At 41.9% G+C, this 19439-nt stretch overlaps 1 protein-coding gene across 1 annotated transcript in view; it reads right to left on the reverse strand.

Annotated features, from left to right (window-relative positions):
- Positions 1 to 5216: 5216 nt before the first annotated feature.
- MFAP3 (microfibril associated protein 3) overlaps positions 5217 to 19439 on the reverse strand; it is a 35210-nt gene continuing 20987 nt past the window's right edge. The window contains exons 2-3 of the mRNA XM_086931258.1: positions 16317 to 16769; positions 5217 to 10268 (exon numbers count right to left, since the gene is read on the reverse strand). Of these exons, the coding sequence (XP_086787384.1) occupies positions 9487 to 10268; positions 16317 to 16629 (1095 nt within the window). The 5' untranslated portion in view covers positions 16630 to 16769 and the 3' untranslated portion in view covers positions 5217 to 9486. The remainder of the gene's footprint in view (positions 10269 to 16316; positions 16770 to 19439) is intronic.

Genomic DNA, 19439 nt, shown 5'->3' on the forward strand with positions numbered 1-19439 from the left:
AGGCTTGGTTTCCAGCCCTCAAGCAATGCTGGTGCGAAGCCATTAATAACGGACACAAGGCGTGTGATTAGGATGCCGCTACCACGCACACGTACCGCCCGGCTAGGTGCAGTTTCTAATGTATAGCTTTGGCAATCCTTGGACCTTCGGTAATGCCAATAAAGCATTATTGCATAGCATTGCATTGTATCGTTGACTGTTTACAATCCTGGCCTACATACATTATGCAACGTTTCTTGGAAGTTACCAGTCCGGACAGTTGTTGTTGTTTGTAATGGCTGCTTATCACCTTAATAACTCTCCCTGTCCTTTTTTGATGAAATTTCTTCACTGTACTCCTGTGTCATCGCAGCCCACGAGGAAAATAGGAGCCTGCTCAACCTAGTTGTTAAGTTGTTAAACTTCTATTTTATTGTGATGTAATGATATTCTTTAAAGGGCTACATGTTTGGGCAGCAAATAAAAGTATTTGCATAATGTTAGCCTCCGTATGTCTTTAATGAAATCAAGATTCTCTCTTCATATTAATTGGAGAATCGTCATTCTTGTGCTGCTGACAACCCTGCCAGTAAATCTTGGCTGCAGGTATCAGAGTTATGAATATAGTACCCAGTGTGTTAGATTATAGCTTAAAAAAGTACACATACATAAAAGCAACGTTAAGGTCCTGCAGCAAAAAAAAGCATTTTTAAGAAATATTTAATACACGTTGGAGCGTGTCTGATAAAAATAGGCTAAACGGAAACCTTCAGAAAAAAAAACACTGGATTACTCTAAAACTGATGAGGGCTGGCAGGCCCACCAAACCACGCGGACCTCCTGGGCCCAGCCTTTAAACTCCCAGAGCCCAGAAGGCATGCTCCCTCTGAATGCCTGTGCTGTGCAGAGTGTAACTGAGAGGTTAAGTACACACCGAGGAATAGCTTGGCTCTGTTTGTGTCTCTGCATTGCATGACTACTGACTCTGAGGTTTTGTACTCGCCAAGCAATAGTTGGTGTGTGTGTCTGTTGTTTTGAGGTGGTGTTACCCTGAAATTATGTTAAAATCGAGGGGTAAAAATCTGTCGGGTAATAATTGCCCACTACTCACGCATGAAAACAAGTGAAAGAATGTAAGCAAAGCGGAAACAAGAAAATGGAAGTGTGGGAGAGAGAGAGCGAGAGACAGAAGAGTGTGTGAGAGAGAGCGAGAGACAGAAGAGTTTGTGAGAGAGAGCGAGAGACAGAAGAGAGTATGTGAGACAGAGCGAGAGACAGAAGAGTGTGTGAGAGAGCGAGAGACAGAAGAAAAGGTCAGTGGGACAAAAAGGACAAATGAGTGTTAGAGATGTTCTGAATTGGAAATGAAATTGTTTCTGTTCTGCAAATGAGATTGTGAAAAACTCTGAATACGATATTGGTAATAAAACATAACAAGCATTGGCATAGCCAATAGGTCTCGCCTTTGGGACCTTAGAAGTGTTTAGCCATGCAAGGATATTGTGCTGCATAACTAAATACGTATAAGGTCCCAACAGCGAGACCTATTGGCTATGCCAATGCTTGTCCTTGTATAGCTGCTCCTCAACAATCAATACCCAAGTGTCATTAAGCTGCATTTTGCATCATAGAACTGGCTTTGCTTTCCAGTGCCATCTTAGTCTCTAGAGATGTGTGTGGTGGGGTGCATTAGTGGAAGCTGGGGAGTGATAATCACAGAACTTGTATGGTGAAAACGCAATACCATACAAATTACAGCAATGCACTATAAAAATACTTATTGTTGGGATGGAAGTCTTCTGCATGTCTCTGGTGAGCATGAATACCCTGTCTTATGCTGATCTCCAAGCAAGTCACTTAAAATTTACTGTATGGTTTCTAGATCCCTACCTCAGTAAACATGTCAATCTTGCATGTCCACTGAGGGCCTACCCGTTTACATGGATTAGGAACCTAGAGCTTGGCTTGGAGGTTGAGGGGAGGCATGCAAAATGTACCCTTATTTTACTGAGAGTGGCTACTTCCTTCTCTACACGGGCTGTGAAACACTGACAGTGGTGGCAGCAATAAATCTATAGTCATGGATACCTGAATCCCTGTACTCTAACAAGGGAGGACGATTAGCCACCCTTCTAATCAAGTCTGTGCAGTCTCCAATACTTGTGGTCCTGTTGCCTTTGTCTACCTGCCGTGTGTTTGAAATTCTATGGGTGTACTGGGAAAGGAGTGTGAGTTGAGCTTATCTGCTGAACATTCCAGCTCCCCGTGCTCCTCCCTATTCCTTGGGAAAGCCTGGTGGGCTATGAGTAGACACACTTATCTGTGTTTAGCTGCACTATCCCCCTTAGGAGGGATACTTTCGACTGGGTGATGGTCAGGCCCCACTAATCAGGAGTTAATTGAAATTCCTCTCTGGGGAATAGCCGGAGCGGGCACTAAGAGCCTGTCTGGGGAAGGCAGAGAGTCAACGTGAAGTAGTGTGGCTCACTGGTTAGAGGCGGCAGACCCGAGAGCAGAGGACGGCCCGGGACCAGGGTTCGATTCCCGGCGCGGCAGGTTTCTGGACCAGGGTCAGCGGACTCGATAATTCTCTCGCCTCGGTGCCCACTCTGATCAGCGATCACACTCGGCAACTCTGGGCATTAGCTTGCCTCATCTTCACTAACGGCCCCACCAGACCGCCGGGGATGCCTGGTCTCACCCTGGAGATACCCATTAAGGGACCATCTCTCAGGGAAGCCAGGAAGGGTTTCGCAGCGGTCGAAGCGCCTTGGGACCCTACGGGTAAGTAGTGCGCTATATAAATGCCTATACATTTACATTTACATTCTTGCATGCTTTGGACATGCAGTGAACATGCTATAAATGTGCCTTGGGATTGGGGGGGCACCCAGGATTCAAAAGTAGCAGACACTCTGATTGGATCAGCCTACCAATCAGAGGTGATAAAAATGTGGCCTTGGCGGTCAGTTGTTCTTCAAGACTGTTCTACGATTCTTAAGAGGCGATCCTAAATGGGGTCCATCTGAGGAAGCAATTTCCAGCCCGTGGTGTAAAGGCAAGGTAAGAGGCTTGCTCACTGTGTCTCTTCACACCCCTGGATAGGGGTTAACTTGTGAAAATGTTCTCTGTGACTAATGGATTATGCTGCACAGGAGTGTGGCAAGGAACAAAGGCAGCGTTCAGCAGCATCAGTCGGAAAAACAGCTGTTCCTGTGAGGCTTGTGGAGCTGGCACTTTGAACAAGGACATTGCAGACAGCTGCTCAAGATAAGGAAGCTTGAAGCACATCAACGGAGGCAGATCCCAGTTCTTGAAGTTGAGATTACTTTGCCCAGACCCCGTCCTTGTGCAGTGGGAGCCTGTGTGGTACTTCCAGTTACAATCGGTAACTGGTGAAAGAGTTTCCAGTGGTACAGCCCCCCACCTTTCTTTTTGTGACAACTGGGGTATCAGGGTGAACTGGCACTCTGACAAGCCACTACCATTCTACAGCTAGCCAGTGGCTACTGGACTAGTGGGACATCAGTAAACTGTGCAAAGTCATCAGGCACCTGTAATCAGATCCCAGACGCCACTAAAGCGGTGTCCTCAATCAGGACAGCAGGGCACTTCTGTTTCTTTGGGTGGAAGGTTATGGCGTTGATTAAGAACATTTGACTTTACATCAAATGCTGACACTACCGCATTTCAATATGAGGATTGGTATCATGGCTCTAGCAAATCAAAGCAACTCTGTGCAACATGGTCTCTAACATGGTCTGTAATATGCACTGCAAATTATGTGTCTACATGTTAACTGTATTTTTATAGTGCTTGCCATCTAGGCGCTATAATACTGTTTGGGGAAAGAACTCTGACCCAGATGGTTGGAGAAACATCCGTTTTTCCCTGTTTATGCTAGCTTTTTGTGTTGTATATTTGTCTTGAGTGTATTTAAGTATTTTTCTTTTATAAAAAGTAAAGCACTGACTGATTGATTTTTATCAGCTGGTAGTACGGTGTGCACTGTATTCTGAATTTCTAAATGCATCTCACCTCCTTGAGTAAGCCTTGGACTGCTCTGTCTCGCTACCCAGAGATAATCAAGTGCTGGAGATGAAGTGGTTATCCAGTTATGGGTCCACTAGTACTGAGGCTCCATGACACCAGTAGGGAACACATTAGTTGATGGGATTGGAACAAAGTAACCCCCAGTGGGGAACACATTAGTTGATGGGATTGGAACAAAGTAACCCCCGAGTGCCCAGGAAGCTGGGTCTAACACTGATGAATTACTAATACAGTACCAGCAACCGAACAACATGAAATTACTAGACAGAGGTGCTTTCAAGGACACTTTGCATTGTGGCGCTTTTAATCTCCGTCATTTAGCAAATACCAATTCAATATAAATAGATCAGGAGGTATGGGGTTGTCCGTTTACTCTCTCAAATGCCACATTTCCAAACCAACAAAAATGCTTTGGAAAAAACAGACTATTGATTCAAATATTCCACTCTATCATCTGCTTATAGTCGAACTTGTGGAACACCAATATTAATGAGTGCATTGCGAAATCATGGCTCCCTCTGTTTTAAGAAAGATTTAAGAGCAAATGAGAGGGGCCCCACACACCAAGGGAACAGGGCACTACAATTCAGTAGAAAGGCTTTACTAGGATGCTGCCATCAGTGTACGGTTTTTAGAACATATTAATTTGTGTTTTTTTGGGACCGATTGTGCTGAATTTCTTGCGGGGGAGGGATCTATTTTTAGGATGTATTGTTTTTTACCAATATTGTTTTTGTTGTTCTCCAAGAAAAATCTCCATATGTACCATGACACCATAATATGAAAGATTGGGCATGTATAGGTGCATTTTATAATATTAAACCTTTACGTATATTTTCTGCATGGTGGTGTTTAAGGAGTAGTATCCTTATTGGGACAGGTGTAAACTGACTGAGTGTGGAAAGTAGCATCTTATTTTTCCCACAGTATGGTATAGTGTTCCCAAGGGCATTTTCCTATTCTACTGAATGGTACTGCTTGGTGGTAAGTGTTTAAAGAGTAGGATCTTTATTGGGGACAGGAGAAAACTGACTGAGTGTGGGGAGTAGTGTCTGGTTTATCCCACTGTATGGTATATTGTTCCCAAGGGGGGTTTCTTAATCTACTAAGAAAGATTTAAACCACCATTAAAAATACCAATCTTCATTGAAAGAATAAGGAAAAAAAGGGACTTTGCACAAATGTTTTGTGTATATGAGTTTATTCTGTACATTTTCAGGCTCATGCACAAACTATTACAACAGAACAATGGCTACCTAAAGACAAATATAGTATCCCATATATGTAATAAAAGAACAACCAACTTTGGTGCCCAAGAGGTTGACAACCAACAGAGAGAGCATGGGATTAAAGTAGCAAAGGTTCAATGGAGAGATGATTGTCAAGACACAACAATATTGTCAAGACACAAGACCATGCTTGAAGCGCTTCTCAGATTCTGACAGTCCTACCACACATCTTATTGTGGAGCATATGTACAAAAGGTAGTACAATATTGTATTTATTCTGACACGTGGGCAAGAGAAAGTCAAAGAGAAGGGCCCTGTTGGTAATCACAAAGATCCTTACGCATGTGCAAACAATCATTATATTTCTGAGCCATTGTAGACATTAGAATGGCCTGAAGTCCCCATCACATTTAGAAAAGCTATTACCCATAAATGCATCATTTGGTGTAAAGAGGTCATCTGCAACGTGTCTTATTTCAATATATATTCTTAAACAGACAATCTTCATCACTCTCCAGTTTCCAAGTGGGAAACTTTTTGCAAATATATATATATATATATATATATACACACAAAGAACGTTCTTACCCTGAAAGCCCAAAGACCCGTTTTACTAAAATTGGTGGTAAAATAAGACTTGCTCAAAGGTTAAAATCCACAAACTGGCCTATAAATGCATGTGCTGGTAACACTACTGTGATCCTTGGCTGGTCCCTTTGTGTCTTTATCAGCCTTCAGGTAAATCAACATACTCATTCATTATCGCTGGGTTCACTTCCATATACGTTTTAACGAAAAGCACAATTATAAAACAGCTTTGAAGATTACATAGTTTGTCAGATTGGACCCACACAATGCTGCTCTGTGGAACAACATTCAGTTTGGAGCCACAAGCATTCTAAAAAACTAAGTTTTAAATATACCCCCGTACAAAAATAAACAATCTCAGCTCCAAGTACATTCAGTTCAAATGACTTCTTATTACCCGCATTAAGTCCACAACGCTCCCAAAATACAGCTGCCTGCTCCCGGGAAATCCAAACATATTTTGACAAAGACGTCTTTGCCCATTTGCAAGATAAAATATCTGCAATGTGGTTCAAAGTCTTAGTCACTGGAGTATGTGGCTCAGGGATGGGAAAGAGCTAACTAAACGACCCTCCAAATTCACTGCCTCCACAGATTTGAGTGGAATTAAGTGAGACACAAAGTTCACATGAAACAGACGTAAAAGTAAAAAAAAAAGACATAGCAAGGATGCACCCCCCAAATATAAAAAATGATGCAGCTGAAGAGGGAACAGCTGGAGCAGAGCTGAGAATAGGCGAACAGGCGGGACCAGTCTCTTAAAACATGTTGTTAGTGGGATCAGCAAACTGCTGATACCAGGGAGAGTAAAACTGCACTTTAGCTGGCCAGATATGGAATGGAAATAGCACTCGTTCTGAAAAAGAGGATCTAGCGGTCTTGAAACATCTGACTGCTTTAGATACAAACCCCGGTTAAAAACAGTTAACAAGACCCACATTTCTAACAAGTGCGCCGGTCACCACAAGAGAGATATTGGCTCGGTCACATTTAAGGATGTGTATTGTTTTCAACGGAATGCTTCTAATTGGCACAGGTGTCCAGGCTAAAAGCCAGAGCTCAGGCGTGTTAAAGCTGTGAGTATATCTACCAAGCTGACACCCCTTTCTGATTCAGGTGTTAGTAGAGTTGTTCTTCCTGCTATATATTAACACCCGTCAGTAAAGAAATGTTTGTTTACATGCAGAGACCATGAGCCCCTTCTCTGCTCCTTGGAATTCAGAAACTTCATTTATAAATACTGGATGTCAAAGAAAAGGTCTAACATTTCAGATGTGAAGCCTCGTGCTGTAACATTTAACAGACACATGAATAACGGCAAGATAAGTTGGTCAACAAAAACCTGGCGCTTGTCACGGATTGTGAATAAATCATTGTCTGTAGAAACACCAAAGGAGTGCTTTGAATTTGTGAAGCACCTCTGCCACTCACAAGCAGCATAGGCAATGCCCTTCAAGCTGCCTCAGTTAAAACCATGAAACATCCAGTATAAGTAAAACAGAGATAAAGGATATATATTTTAAATTAATATTCAGGAAAGAACAAAAACACAACAAAAAAACCCACTGCCCAATCACAGATACACACCAAAAGTCTGAGAACCATTCAACGTTCCTTGGGCTCTAATTAGTTATGGATGGAGGCACACCTCAGAGGGTAGATTTACTAATCTGGTACTACAACTACAACTTCTTGCTACATAATCCCAGCTGTCGAGTTCTGGTTTGCACCTGTGTTTTCTAGTAACCTGCTCTAGGTCCAGATGATCTACCAGCATCCTCATTCTATTGCTCTATATTTCTAGTTCCTTGCTTACTTCCATGTCCATTCTTCACCGTCACCCTGATTCACTGTTATTATGTTTTTAACTCCTTGCTTTGCTTTTGCTCTTATTCTTGGTTCTCCTGGTCATTTGTTTGCTTTATTTCTGCCCTAATCCTTTTTCCGAAATTACTGGCGCCGTTTCTCATTCTACTTCTCTTATTTTATATTCACCTGCTTATTTGCCAATGTCTGTTACCTTTCTGGTTTTATTGCCTGCTGTGCTCACCTTTCTGGGCCTGTCCTTTGCTAACTCGTCTTCACAAGTGCCTTTAAGTCAGGACATTTGTATCTTTCAACGGACAACACAACAGCACACTAAAGGCTGTGTGGTGTCAAATTCCTATTAGCGATACAGACTTTTGTTACTACAGAGTAAATGTTCACAAGAACGGACAGGTGGAGATATTGCCCTGGCTCTATGAAAAGGTCAGTGGACAAAAAGGACAGTAACACGGCTCTCATAATTGGGGCCGTTTTCCTCTTAAGGGAGAGGCTCTAAAGAATCTTTTATATGGGTGCCACCCCAGAATGACTGACTTATTTTACTCTATGTTGTTCATGCCTGCCATTCGTGACTCAAAAGGAAAAAATAAATGCACACCACGAAGGGGTCATTGGGTGCAGCGGAATGTAGAATAAATAGTGAGGGTGATGATCAAGCGGGTGGGTCACCGTGAAAATGTGTTTACCATACTACACTTGTCACTGTCTTCAATTATTGTGTACAGATGACTGTGGCAGTTGGTCCTTGGGTTAGGCTGCCTTCATCCCTCATCAGTTCCCATTGGGTAGCCAGCTCGCAACATCCACAACAGGATCTACCCAATAGGCCTTTCAAAGTGAAATTTAATATTTTAAAATGAGGGGGAATCTGATAAACCGGAATGAACAGATGAACTATGAGAAATCAGACCTGTCCAAAAGCATTATTTAAATAAGTTAAATTGTTTATATATCTATAGAGTTCCATAGGCCTTGACACATCATCTTCGCATATTTTTCGAGTTCTCGAGACAGAACATACGTTTGAAAATATTTCAACTTCATCTTTTTGAGTAGGGTGTCCTCTAAAGCAGTAAAGTTTTAACTTACTGCCTCATACTACTTTGCTACTTTGGTGTAGGGTATTAGGTACTGGGCAGATTGTTATCCTAATCTCTTTGAATGATACTTCACATCCATGGATGCTTTCCATTTCTTTCTGGCATACACAGGTTTTCATGGTTTCTGTTATACAGCTGTAGTATTTCATATGATTTGTTTTAACAGTCAGAAAAAGTATGAATAACTCCATAACTGAAATCTTCGTCTAATTAAAATATCAGAACCCACAGGTGAAACCACAGTATGCTTAAGGTAAGTTTTACCATCCATGGGCTTAATTGAATCCTTTCAACAGAACTCATAGCAGTCATATGACCAGGAGGACACCAGCTCAAAAGCAGATTTAAAAGAAAGAAAAAAAGTTTTATTTTTCAGATCTAGCACTATTTCCTGTGCTGAGATTTCGCCAAGTGTTTTCCTTGAAGATAATTACTGCTACTGAAAATCTGGTTCACTGAAGTTAGCATCAAAACATTCACAGGACAAAAGTTAAAGCACAATCTGTGCTTCAACTTTATGTCCATATTCCATACTGCATTTTGCTGGATCCAAGCTCTTTCAAGGGTTGTAGATTCTTCACCTAAATAAGGAACAAATGACCTATAGGTTGTAACAAATCAAGACATTTGTGCAAAATTGAGATGCAGTTGTGCAACACCTCCGGCCTGTCCTGCCACGACCTGTCTCTGCTCACAACCTTGAATTAGGATTAGGCACTAATCCCTGGGGCTTTGGCGGAGTTCAGCAGGGTCACAGCCTCCTCAGGAGGCACCGAGTGGCAGCTGTCACGCGAGGCTGTAGTATCTATGCTCTGTGTTTCGAACTGAGGGTGGATGGATACCTGAACAGCAATCTCCTGGCCATCCTGGTTTAGAGAGCCATCGTCTGAATCACCAGCTGGGGAGTTGCTACGCTTTAGCTCGGGGTTAATGGTGTATATCGCTCCACCGATGGCTTGGTTCTCCTTCAATGCCTCATTTAATTGGTCGGGGTCATCCACTCGCACAGCTTCGAAAATGTCTTCCACGAACGCCTTGCAGTTGAGGATGAGTGGCGGCAGAGGGATGCTCTTTGCTAACTCTTCAATGTAGCGTGCAAACTCCATGGTCTTGAATTGTGTAACCTTCGCCAGCTCCAAGGTCTTTGCTGAGGTAATGATAGGAATGCGTTTAGCTATCTCAAAAGCCTTTTGTAGTTTCTCAGCCCCTTCCATTCTGAAGAACTCATTGATGGCCTTCTCTGTCTTGCGGAGATGACTGCTCATCATACACAGGCGAGTGATGTTTAAGATCATGATGATTGTGAAGGTGACCAGGCACACAATCATGTAGTAAATACCCATGTCCCCTGACGTGAAGATAACTCGGAGGGTGACTGTGTACACAGAAGTGCCATTGGGACTTTGTGTCAAGCAGGTGTATCTCCCACGATCGGCAAATGTGATGCTGGTAATGTTTAGAGCCCCATCCTCTGAAATCAACCATTTTCCATCTAATAACCAAAAGAAGAAAACAGCAAATACTTTAATACAAAACATATGAAAAGTTCTCTTACTTTAGATTAACTACATTTCTTTTATATCATACTTTATTTGGAGGCAGAGACTGGTGTAACAAAATATGTACAAAATAAATGTTACTGGATACAATGGAAATACATGCAGATCTTAGATCGAATAATGTACACTGAAATGTTATTACAACATAATTTCGATTTTCAGCAGATGGTGCTCTGATCTCTAGCATTGAAGATAATATTGTAATTTATGAACATTGAATCAAATCAGCAATGTCTCTTTTGACATAAGTAGTAAAGGGTGTCCAAGTCACTTTATATTTATTAAACTGTTATAAAAAATTGTAGTTCAGTTTTCTAAAGCATAATTTGACTAACAAATAATACATTTTTAGGGGTGTAGGGGAGGAAGGGCAAAAATTCAAGACTACCAAAAGCATATGGTGTTGAGAGTTAAGACGAGCTGTCGTCATCACTGCCACCTAGTAATAGACCAATAGAATCTTGGCCAAAGAAATTCCAGGCATCTCTTTAATATTTTGAAGAACCATATCACCACGTGAGTGACATGGTATCTAGTTTGCCACAATCATTTCAGCATTGCTTTGAAGACTCCAACATTGCTCACTGCCTCAATGGTGTAAAGTGGCGCCTCATCAGAATTTTATACTTTTTCTAATGTGGTGAACATTTTATGGAGGTTTATGCTGCCGTTGACAAAACAGCGTGCCTTATTTCTTCAGGTACGTCTACTCCCAGTTTATTTTTTAATTGAATCATGTATTTATGTTTGCTATTGATTTCAGAGTTTTCCAAAATAAGAGGTAAACTCACAATATTCTTAAGAATTTGGTGTTGGGCAACTAGAGATTCAATAAATGTTTTACCCATTCACCTTCGTTTTTCTGATCACCAATTTGAGCCCAGTGAACAAACTGGATCAAATGTTCAAATCAGTGCCACCTTGGAAGATGGTTTAAATAGGGTTCCCTCTGTGACTCATAGGGACTAATTGTTCCAAGAGAAGTGTAGCAATTTTTGCTGTATGTTTTGGATGGTGGCTTTTGCAAAATGGAGAGGTAGAGTTTGCACGACATATAGTATATGTTTTTTTGCATTAGAGGGTTCCAGTACGAGTGTGAAAAGCAAGAGCAAAAGAAGACACATTTTTCTCATAAGCGTCACATCTAGAGAAAGCTTGCCATTCACTTTTATCTTTGCTGTTGGTTTGTCATAGTTTGTCAGGATCTAACCTTTCTTGTTTTGATTCAAATATATTTTATCTAGTAGATTTTTCTGGAAGACCCATTCAACCTTATCAAAAGGCTTTTAGCATCAAGTGTAAGGTGTATCATATGATTTATATCCTGCTCTGGAATATTTAGCTGTCCCAAGTTTGCTTATTTTTAATGAAGCCTGACTCATGCATTGAAAGAGAATTAATGCTAGATATTAAGATTGTGACCCGGGGGTATCTAGGCAGATAGTACAGCTAGGAGGATCCAGAAAATGACAGACTTATTTGCCGAAGAGACAGGTTTTTAGGTGTTTCCTGAAATCTAACAGATTTGTCTTAAATGTCAGTTCTGTTGGAAGAAAGTTCCACAGCCTTGAGGTGCATACAATGAAGCCTCTCCCACCCCAGTTGGCTTTTTCAAATCTGGGGATTACAAGATTACCGCTTAGGGATGAGCGTAGAGGGTGAGAGGAATGTAGCGATGAAAACGCTGAATCAAATAGTCAGGGCCAGCAGCATGTTGACCACTGAAGGCATTACAAAGTGCCTTAAACTGAATGTGATTATCAAGAGAGAGCCAGTGTAGTTGAATCAGTGCTTAGGAAGCTGATTTATGTTTCGGTATGCCCAGTAGTAGCCGTGCCATTGCATTCTTAGCATTTGTAGCTTTGAAAGAAAATGCTTTTGGATATTGATGAAGAGGGTGTTGCCATAGTCTAATTTGGAGGAGATAAGAGTTGTAACTACCCCCTTCTGCAGGCTTGCTGGAATACAAGGCAACACTTTCCTTGGAGTTTTCAAGATGAAAAAGCATGAGGAGGCGATAGGAGTTATCTGGCCTTCAAAGGATCAATTGGAGTCAGTAATTATTCCAAGGTGTTTTGCTTTGTCACTGGGGGTAGGCAAAGTCCCTAGTTCCTGGGGCCATCAGTTGTTGGACCAAAAAGAGGGATTGTTGCCAAATAGCGGAACCTCGGTCTTTGAGGAGTTTAGGTTCAGACAATTGCTGCTCATCCACTTCCGGATATGGAGCATGCAATCGTGAAACTGAGCTGCCGTGCCCCGAGGGTTGTCAGGGTTAGATACAACAATCTGTGTATCATCTGCGTAAGAGACTGAGGAGAAGACAAATGATCTGATATGGGCTGCAAGTGGGGTGACATAAAGGTTGAAAAAAAATGGGGCTAAAAGATGAGCCCTGGGGGACACCACAGGGCAATGAAAAGGGTGGCGAGGTAAAATCACCAAGAGAGATTGTCTGGATGCAGTCTTCCAAAAAAGAGGAAATTCATTTAAAGCGTTACCTTTGATCCCTATTGTTTCAAGGCGATCAATTAGGAGAGCGTGGTTGACCATATCAAATGTGGCTGAAAGATCCAAAAGGATCACAGCCGCATTGCCTCCGCTATCTATTGTTTGCCTGATTTCTTCCGTAGCTGTGATCAGTGCCAACTTGGTACTATTGTGACTACGAAAACCGAATTGTGTAGAGTCCAGACACTTGGATTTGTCAAGGAAGGTGCTCAATTCATTATTTTGACCAGTTTCGCAGAAAATGGTAAACGAGTGATTGGTCGATAATTGTTAGGGTCTTCCATATCTAGGTTGATCTTTTTTAATAATGGCAGAATAGTTTTTTGGATAATATCCTGCTTTGAATGGGTTGTTAAAAATGGCCGTGTGGTGAGTGGCTTTATCACAGGGACCAGATGACTAATTCTGGCAGGACAAGGGTCCAGTAGAGAGCCGGATTTAATCTATGTCAGTGTCATTTGCTTCTGTGCAGCCGCCAACAGCCCAACGTGGGATAATGAGGTGTAATAGGCGTGTGCATCTAAATTGCAAACCTGCCATAAGACCCTTAACGTGGCGATTTATGTGTGAAAATGCAGTCTTTTCACTTGTTTAAGCATGAGTTTGGAGTGATATTTGGTGCTGCACCCACACGCATGTCTAGTTCCTGGCGCACATAACCATGGCTGCTGCACACAGAGGAAAAAAATGAGAGGGAATATTGGTTGGAGGTTGAAAGAATGAAATTCAAAATCTTTACGGTATGCATCAACCAATGATTCACCGAATATCTGGCAGTTGTACAGAGTGGTGTAGTAGATATACAATTTACTACATATGTCCTGGGCAGTTTCCTGGAGATTACCCCCATTGTCCATCATAGCATTAATGTAAATACACGTTCATTCTACTGGCTTTGACGGGCAGCAGTCAATCTGTCTTCTCATCCCTCTCATAATATATTTATTCAAGTAAGAGACTGTTTGTGTCAATCCATTAATAATAATCTGTTCTAGTTCTCCCATAGCCTTACCAACTGATTTGTATATTTTTGTCATGTTGCCTTTCAAACTGCTGAACTCTGCTTTCAATGCCATCTTTTTGGATTTTGGTCAACCAGACAAATGTGCAAGTATGTGAAATAATTTTGGCTTTATAGACAGCCTTGGAGGCATCAATACCATGTCACAAGCCACTACATTTTCTGTGAAATAAGAATATACAGACTCTCTTGTATCAGCCTACATGGTGGGTTCTTGAAGTGCAATTTCATTTATCTGTCATTTACCCTTCCTGTTGAGGCTGTGGGGTAACGCATATAAAATTAATGTCAAAGGGGAGTGAGTTGAAGGGGCCCTGGTGCCTACTGCAGTATTTCCAACTGATGACGGTAGGCATCTTGAAAAAAATAGTCATTGACTCTCATGTAGGATTTATAAACATTAGAAAAACAAAGTGCGATCCCTCTCCCTATTGCGTTTGTACCCCCCTCCCATCCCCAACCTTTTGTCAACTGGATTCAATAACATGGATCAGAGACTGGAATCACCTGGAAAAAACTGTCCGTTGGTGGACTGGTCAAAGTTAGGATCTAATGTGGCATTGAAATCACACCCAACATTAAGTCACCCTTAGCAAAGCTGGAGACAATAGGAAAAGAGCAGCCTAAACCCTTTTACCATCATTGTTGGAGGTCACAGATTGTGAAGGTCATAGACCTGCCAACAAGTCTGCCCTTGAGACCTAGGATCCTTAGCACTATTTCGGGCCTCGAGTGTAAAAGTTGACCGACTTTTAAACTGGAGGGAAAATTGAACACATTGTACAACTCTTGAAGAATTAAATATTAAATAGTATCAAATGTATGAGCCTTTCATAGTATGCACATCACGTTGCCTTCAGCATCTTAAAAATATTGGAAGTGGCAAAACAACCTTAAAAAACAATTCATCACACATCAACCTGTGACAAAGTGTTCACAAATTACCTACAAAGAATCTCTTACAAAGGGTCTGATAGGGAGTTACTTTGCTTGAGGTATTTCTATTTCCATTAGTTTTTGCGACAGTTGTAGCCTCATAGGGCTTTCAACTTTAATATGTGCTCACCATAAACTAAAAAACTCGGCAAATGACCTGTAAAAGTACACTATTTATTAAATCTACTAAGGGCGTGCACACATTCACCGTCAACTAAATACACTAAGGACTAACCCTCTTGATTGTCCTCTAAAATTTGTCACTCCTATAAGCACACCCACTACCAAAGATTTACTGCCACCCACCATGGATACCACCTAATGCCTCCCTTATGAAATTAAGTTGTTTCTGCACCAACACTGGTTTACAACATCCCCTCACCCTGCTGTCCGAAACAAGTTGTCAATTATTCCTCAGCATGAATCACTATCTCAAAGACAACTGTCCCCATAAGATAATTCAGTATTTTCAGCGACCATGGCTGAGATTCCGTACAATATGCACATCACAGTTTGAATTCCAGTAGGGCAGACTCAAACAGCTAAAGAGAGACACTAAATTAGGTACATTTAACAAGAAATCTAAAGCGAGGGCATTCAATATTTTGTTTCTTCTCGAAGCCTTCACCTCAGCAGACATAAAATTGTTGTAATTTTTGTTTTATGAAGACCAGCTCAATTCCTTGACCCTCCCGCAATGCCCCATGCTTGCCTGTTATACCTCTAATTCTGCACTGGCCCTCAGCTCCTGAACCCCCTGGTTATCTTGTCGAGTATTCCTTGCTATGCCGTTCTTTCCCCATTCTTCTTTCTGATCACCCCTTCCCTCTCACAGTTACAACCACCAACAATATTCTCCTTTCTAAGTCTTCCATACCCTAATTACCCCTGGTCTTCCATCAATATTTCTTAGTCCCTTCCACAGATGATGCTTTGTCCCTTTTCTCCTCCGGTGGTGAGAACCTTCTGTGCAAATAACAAAGGACTTATTACCTCCAATCCAAAAATATTTGTGGAAGTTAAACAATACCCAAATATCACAGGGACAAAGTTAGACGAGAAAGTAGCCTCCTAGTGTAAAAGACTTTTTTAGCCTTGAAGCTGCAAAAGAGGGCAACAAAGTAGTTGTTCTGGACCGATCGGAATAGTGGCAGAGCGCCTTTGCTTTGTTTCTTTTATTTTTCTTTCACCTTGTTAATAAAAAATTTATTTATTTATACAGTCTGAGCCTCGTCCTCCCTCTATCTTTATTTCTTTTCATTCGTTTTTTTTATTTTACAAGTTACTTTTTGTTAACACCGTGAATTTTTACTCAAGTAAATTAGCCTTGTGCTAATTAACTCAAGAAAATCACAATATATCAAGTACCTTAAGCATTCTGCTACTGGGTGGGATAGTTCTAATGTACGCTAAATGTAAGAAATGTTCTATTGGTGCGTGCACTCTGCTTCCAAACTTCTCATACATCACAGAGATGGCTCTGATTTACAGAGGGTGTCACCATGACACTGCTCACCTCCTTCAGCTTCACGCAGCAGGTGACCCTTGGAGTTGTACCACTGGATATCTTCAAGCCTACTGATGTTGAGGCTACAGCTGATCCGTGTGCTTGTGCCTTCCTTTGCAATGATGTCATGATGTGTTGGGGAATCGGCCATCAGTTGTAGGTGGGAACGAGAGGCGGAGTGATTGGAAACGGAGAGTGGAATGGTCAGATCCGTCCCATTGGTGGAGAGATCCTCAACAGCACTGACAGCAGGGAGTCCAGCAAAGGCCAAAAAGGTAAAAACGTAGCTGAACAGCTCCATGGAGAGGAAAAAAATGTTCATGGAGCAGAGAAAGAAGTTTGGGGCCCTTGCCTAAAGGCCTAGGGGGCGCTGGAGAAAAATCATAAACGCAGGAATATGTCAAATAGTGTAATCAGGATTCAGAAAAGGGACATCACCAATGCATCTTGGACGTTCAGCACCTAAAAGAGAGCAAGAAAAACAATATAGCATATTCGTTAGATTTCGTAGTTGTATCAAAAAAGCATCCTAAGGAGGTGCATAAAACGGAATGTTCCACCACATTGTGTTCCTCCTACTTCTTTGTAAAGCACTGTTGTCTCAACCTTTGTGACAAAATGGGGAAATCAGATTTGGGGGAAACGAAACATTCAAGCGATACAGAAATTACAAGTAATTCATACAGAGCTCTCTGTAGTCCGGATATAGAAGCAGGACTAAATGTCCAGGAATGCATAGCGAAAAAGTTGGGACTGAATAAGGTACACAAGCAGAGTTCCTTTCACAAAGGAAAAATATGAGGAGCTAATACTGTATGGAAATACAATAAATTTACCACATAGAAAAACAAGCATTTGCAAATCCAATTGGCCTCGCCTTTGGAAACTTTTCGTTTGCCAATACTGGTTTCCCATGTTGCACATCATCCACATTGCTGTGGAGCGTGGCTAAATAGGAAAACAAAATGCACCTACAAAATTATGCAACAGTTTTTTTCCTTTTGATGTGCTACTCCGACTCCGATCATCAAATAAAAATAAAAATATGCACAGAAACCTTTATATTTATTTTTTGGAAAGCAGGCTGAGGGACTCATCACATGCAGGGGGTACAGAAGCAGTATAGGTACAATGGAGGTTGGGGGTAGGAAACGGGTGGTTGGGGGCGCGAAAGCACCATGGCGAGGGTAGGAAATGAAGCAACAAAGGGTGCGGGTGGGGGTCGCAACACTGAGGGCGCGCAGTGAGCAATGTGAAGCGGGGAGAAAAGCAAACTAGTGCGAGAGCAACCTGGAGTCAGAAGGAGAGATGCACTTGGGCTAAAAAGAAATATAGGTTTCGGGAGCACACAAACAAGTACAATATGGATGGGGCGGGGGAGAACCATTGGGTGAGAGAACTAAGGAGAGGGGAAGAGAAGCACGCTAAGAAGACTTCTGGGAAACACATGTATTCTAGTGGACAATGCACAGTCTACTAGCCAAGGCTGAAAAACACCTTACAGTGTCGCTTGTGGCTTGCTCCTGCAAACAATGAAATGACAAATGGAATAGAAGTAAACACTGCTTTCTTTGCCTTTGCTCATTTACACAGAAGTATGTATGTACTGGTAGTACTGAAAACCTAGTTAGGGAGCAATTGAGTCCCGTACAGTATACATTGTGATTGCTGCAGGTGACCTCTAACTTATTTTATAGCGCCACTCCTGGAATTACTTGAGCACTCCACACAAGTAAAACATAAAAAAAAGACGCCAATACAGCTCATCTTATCATTAGTGAAGAGAGAGCCTGCTCAAAGGTTGAAGCACACGTATGTTCAGGGGCAGGCCACAGGCTAGAGGATTCCTGCTGCCTCAAGCATGCACCAGAAACGTCATGATTCAGGACTGCATAATGAGCAATCACACCCGAAGAGCATGTTGTGAAATTGTTACATGTATTATTTAAGCATTAAAGTTTGAGTAAATGATCAAACATGGAGGAAGAAATAAAACAGTGCTTTAATCACTGGTAAACTACTTTTGCAACGTCACGTGACGACCTGTGGTTCAGGTATGACATTAGGAAGCAGGTACAATCTGAAAGCAGGACTCATGGCCAGCACCTCTCTGCACCCCACATTTACGACCAAGCGCATGACCAAGCTCGCCACTGAGTAATTGAAACACCCCTCCCCACTTTGCGCGCAACAGCCCTTGCGTCCGGCACAGGCCTCACCATCTAACTTAATATCTACCAACACTGCACAACTAACCTCGAGAAACGTGCTTTGGGGCCCTGAAGGGAGTTGAAGCGCTTTACAAATACTACACAATGGGTAGTGCAGTCCGATTCAAGAATACATGCTTTCCTTAGGAAATATTTACAGACACATTCCAAGGCTTTTTAACACACTGATAGAAAGCAAAGTGCCTTGGTGCAAGTAAACAGCACTATAACATAGTGATACAGCCCCACACAGAATGTTAGTGATGGGCCATAGGAATCAGCAGCAGTGGCAAGTTATGCTTAACACAATAAGATAGCAAATTGAGCACACCTTCCGTTGAAAGGTATCCACTGAATTTACAAAAGCCAAATTGTTTTAGCAGTGCATGATATGTGAGTGCCAAGTGATGACGTGGGCTAAAGTTTCTTTACATCTGTAGATGCCTTGGTGCGCTGTCGGAGAAAGTAATGCCATGCGAAGCGCTTCGTTATTCCCCAGCTGCACGGTTTCTTTTCCGCTCAGTAGGTCCCAAGAACGCAATTTTGCAGAATGGGATGCACGGTCTGTGATAGAAAGGGCGCTCACAGAGGGAGATTATCACTGTCACTCTAAAGGTAAATAAGCAAGCAGTGGCAAATCCAATAGGTGTTGCTTTTGCGAGAGTGTTGTTGTAAATAGATAATGTCTTTTACCCATGTGTTGTGGAGTCGATGTATGTAGTGTGGAGTGGAATTATGTGGGCTGGGTTGGAATTGTTAATGGTGGAATTGTGTGGTGGATTTGTGTAGCATGGTGTGCAGTGGAATTATGTGGATAGTGATTATATGGTATTTAGTGTACTGGAATTATGTGAAGTGGGACTGTTTTATGGAGTGCAATTAGATGGAAAAGTATTTTGTTTTGTGGAGTGGAATGTAGTGG

This window comes from Lissotriton vulgaris, chromosome 7, assembly GCF_964263255.1.
Source record: "Lissotriton vulgaris chromosome 7, aLisVul1.2, whole genome shotgun sequence".
In the NCBI taxonomy this organism is placed as follows: domain Eukaryota; kingdom Metazoa; phylum Chordata; class Amphibia; order Caudata; family Salamandridae; genus Lissotriton; species Lissotriton vulgaris.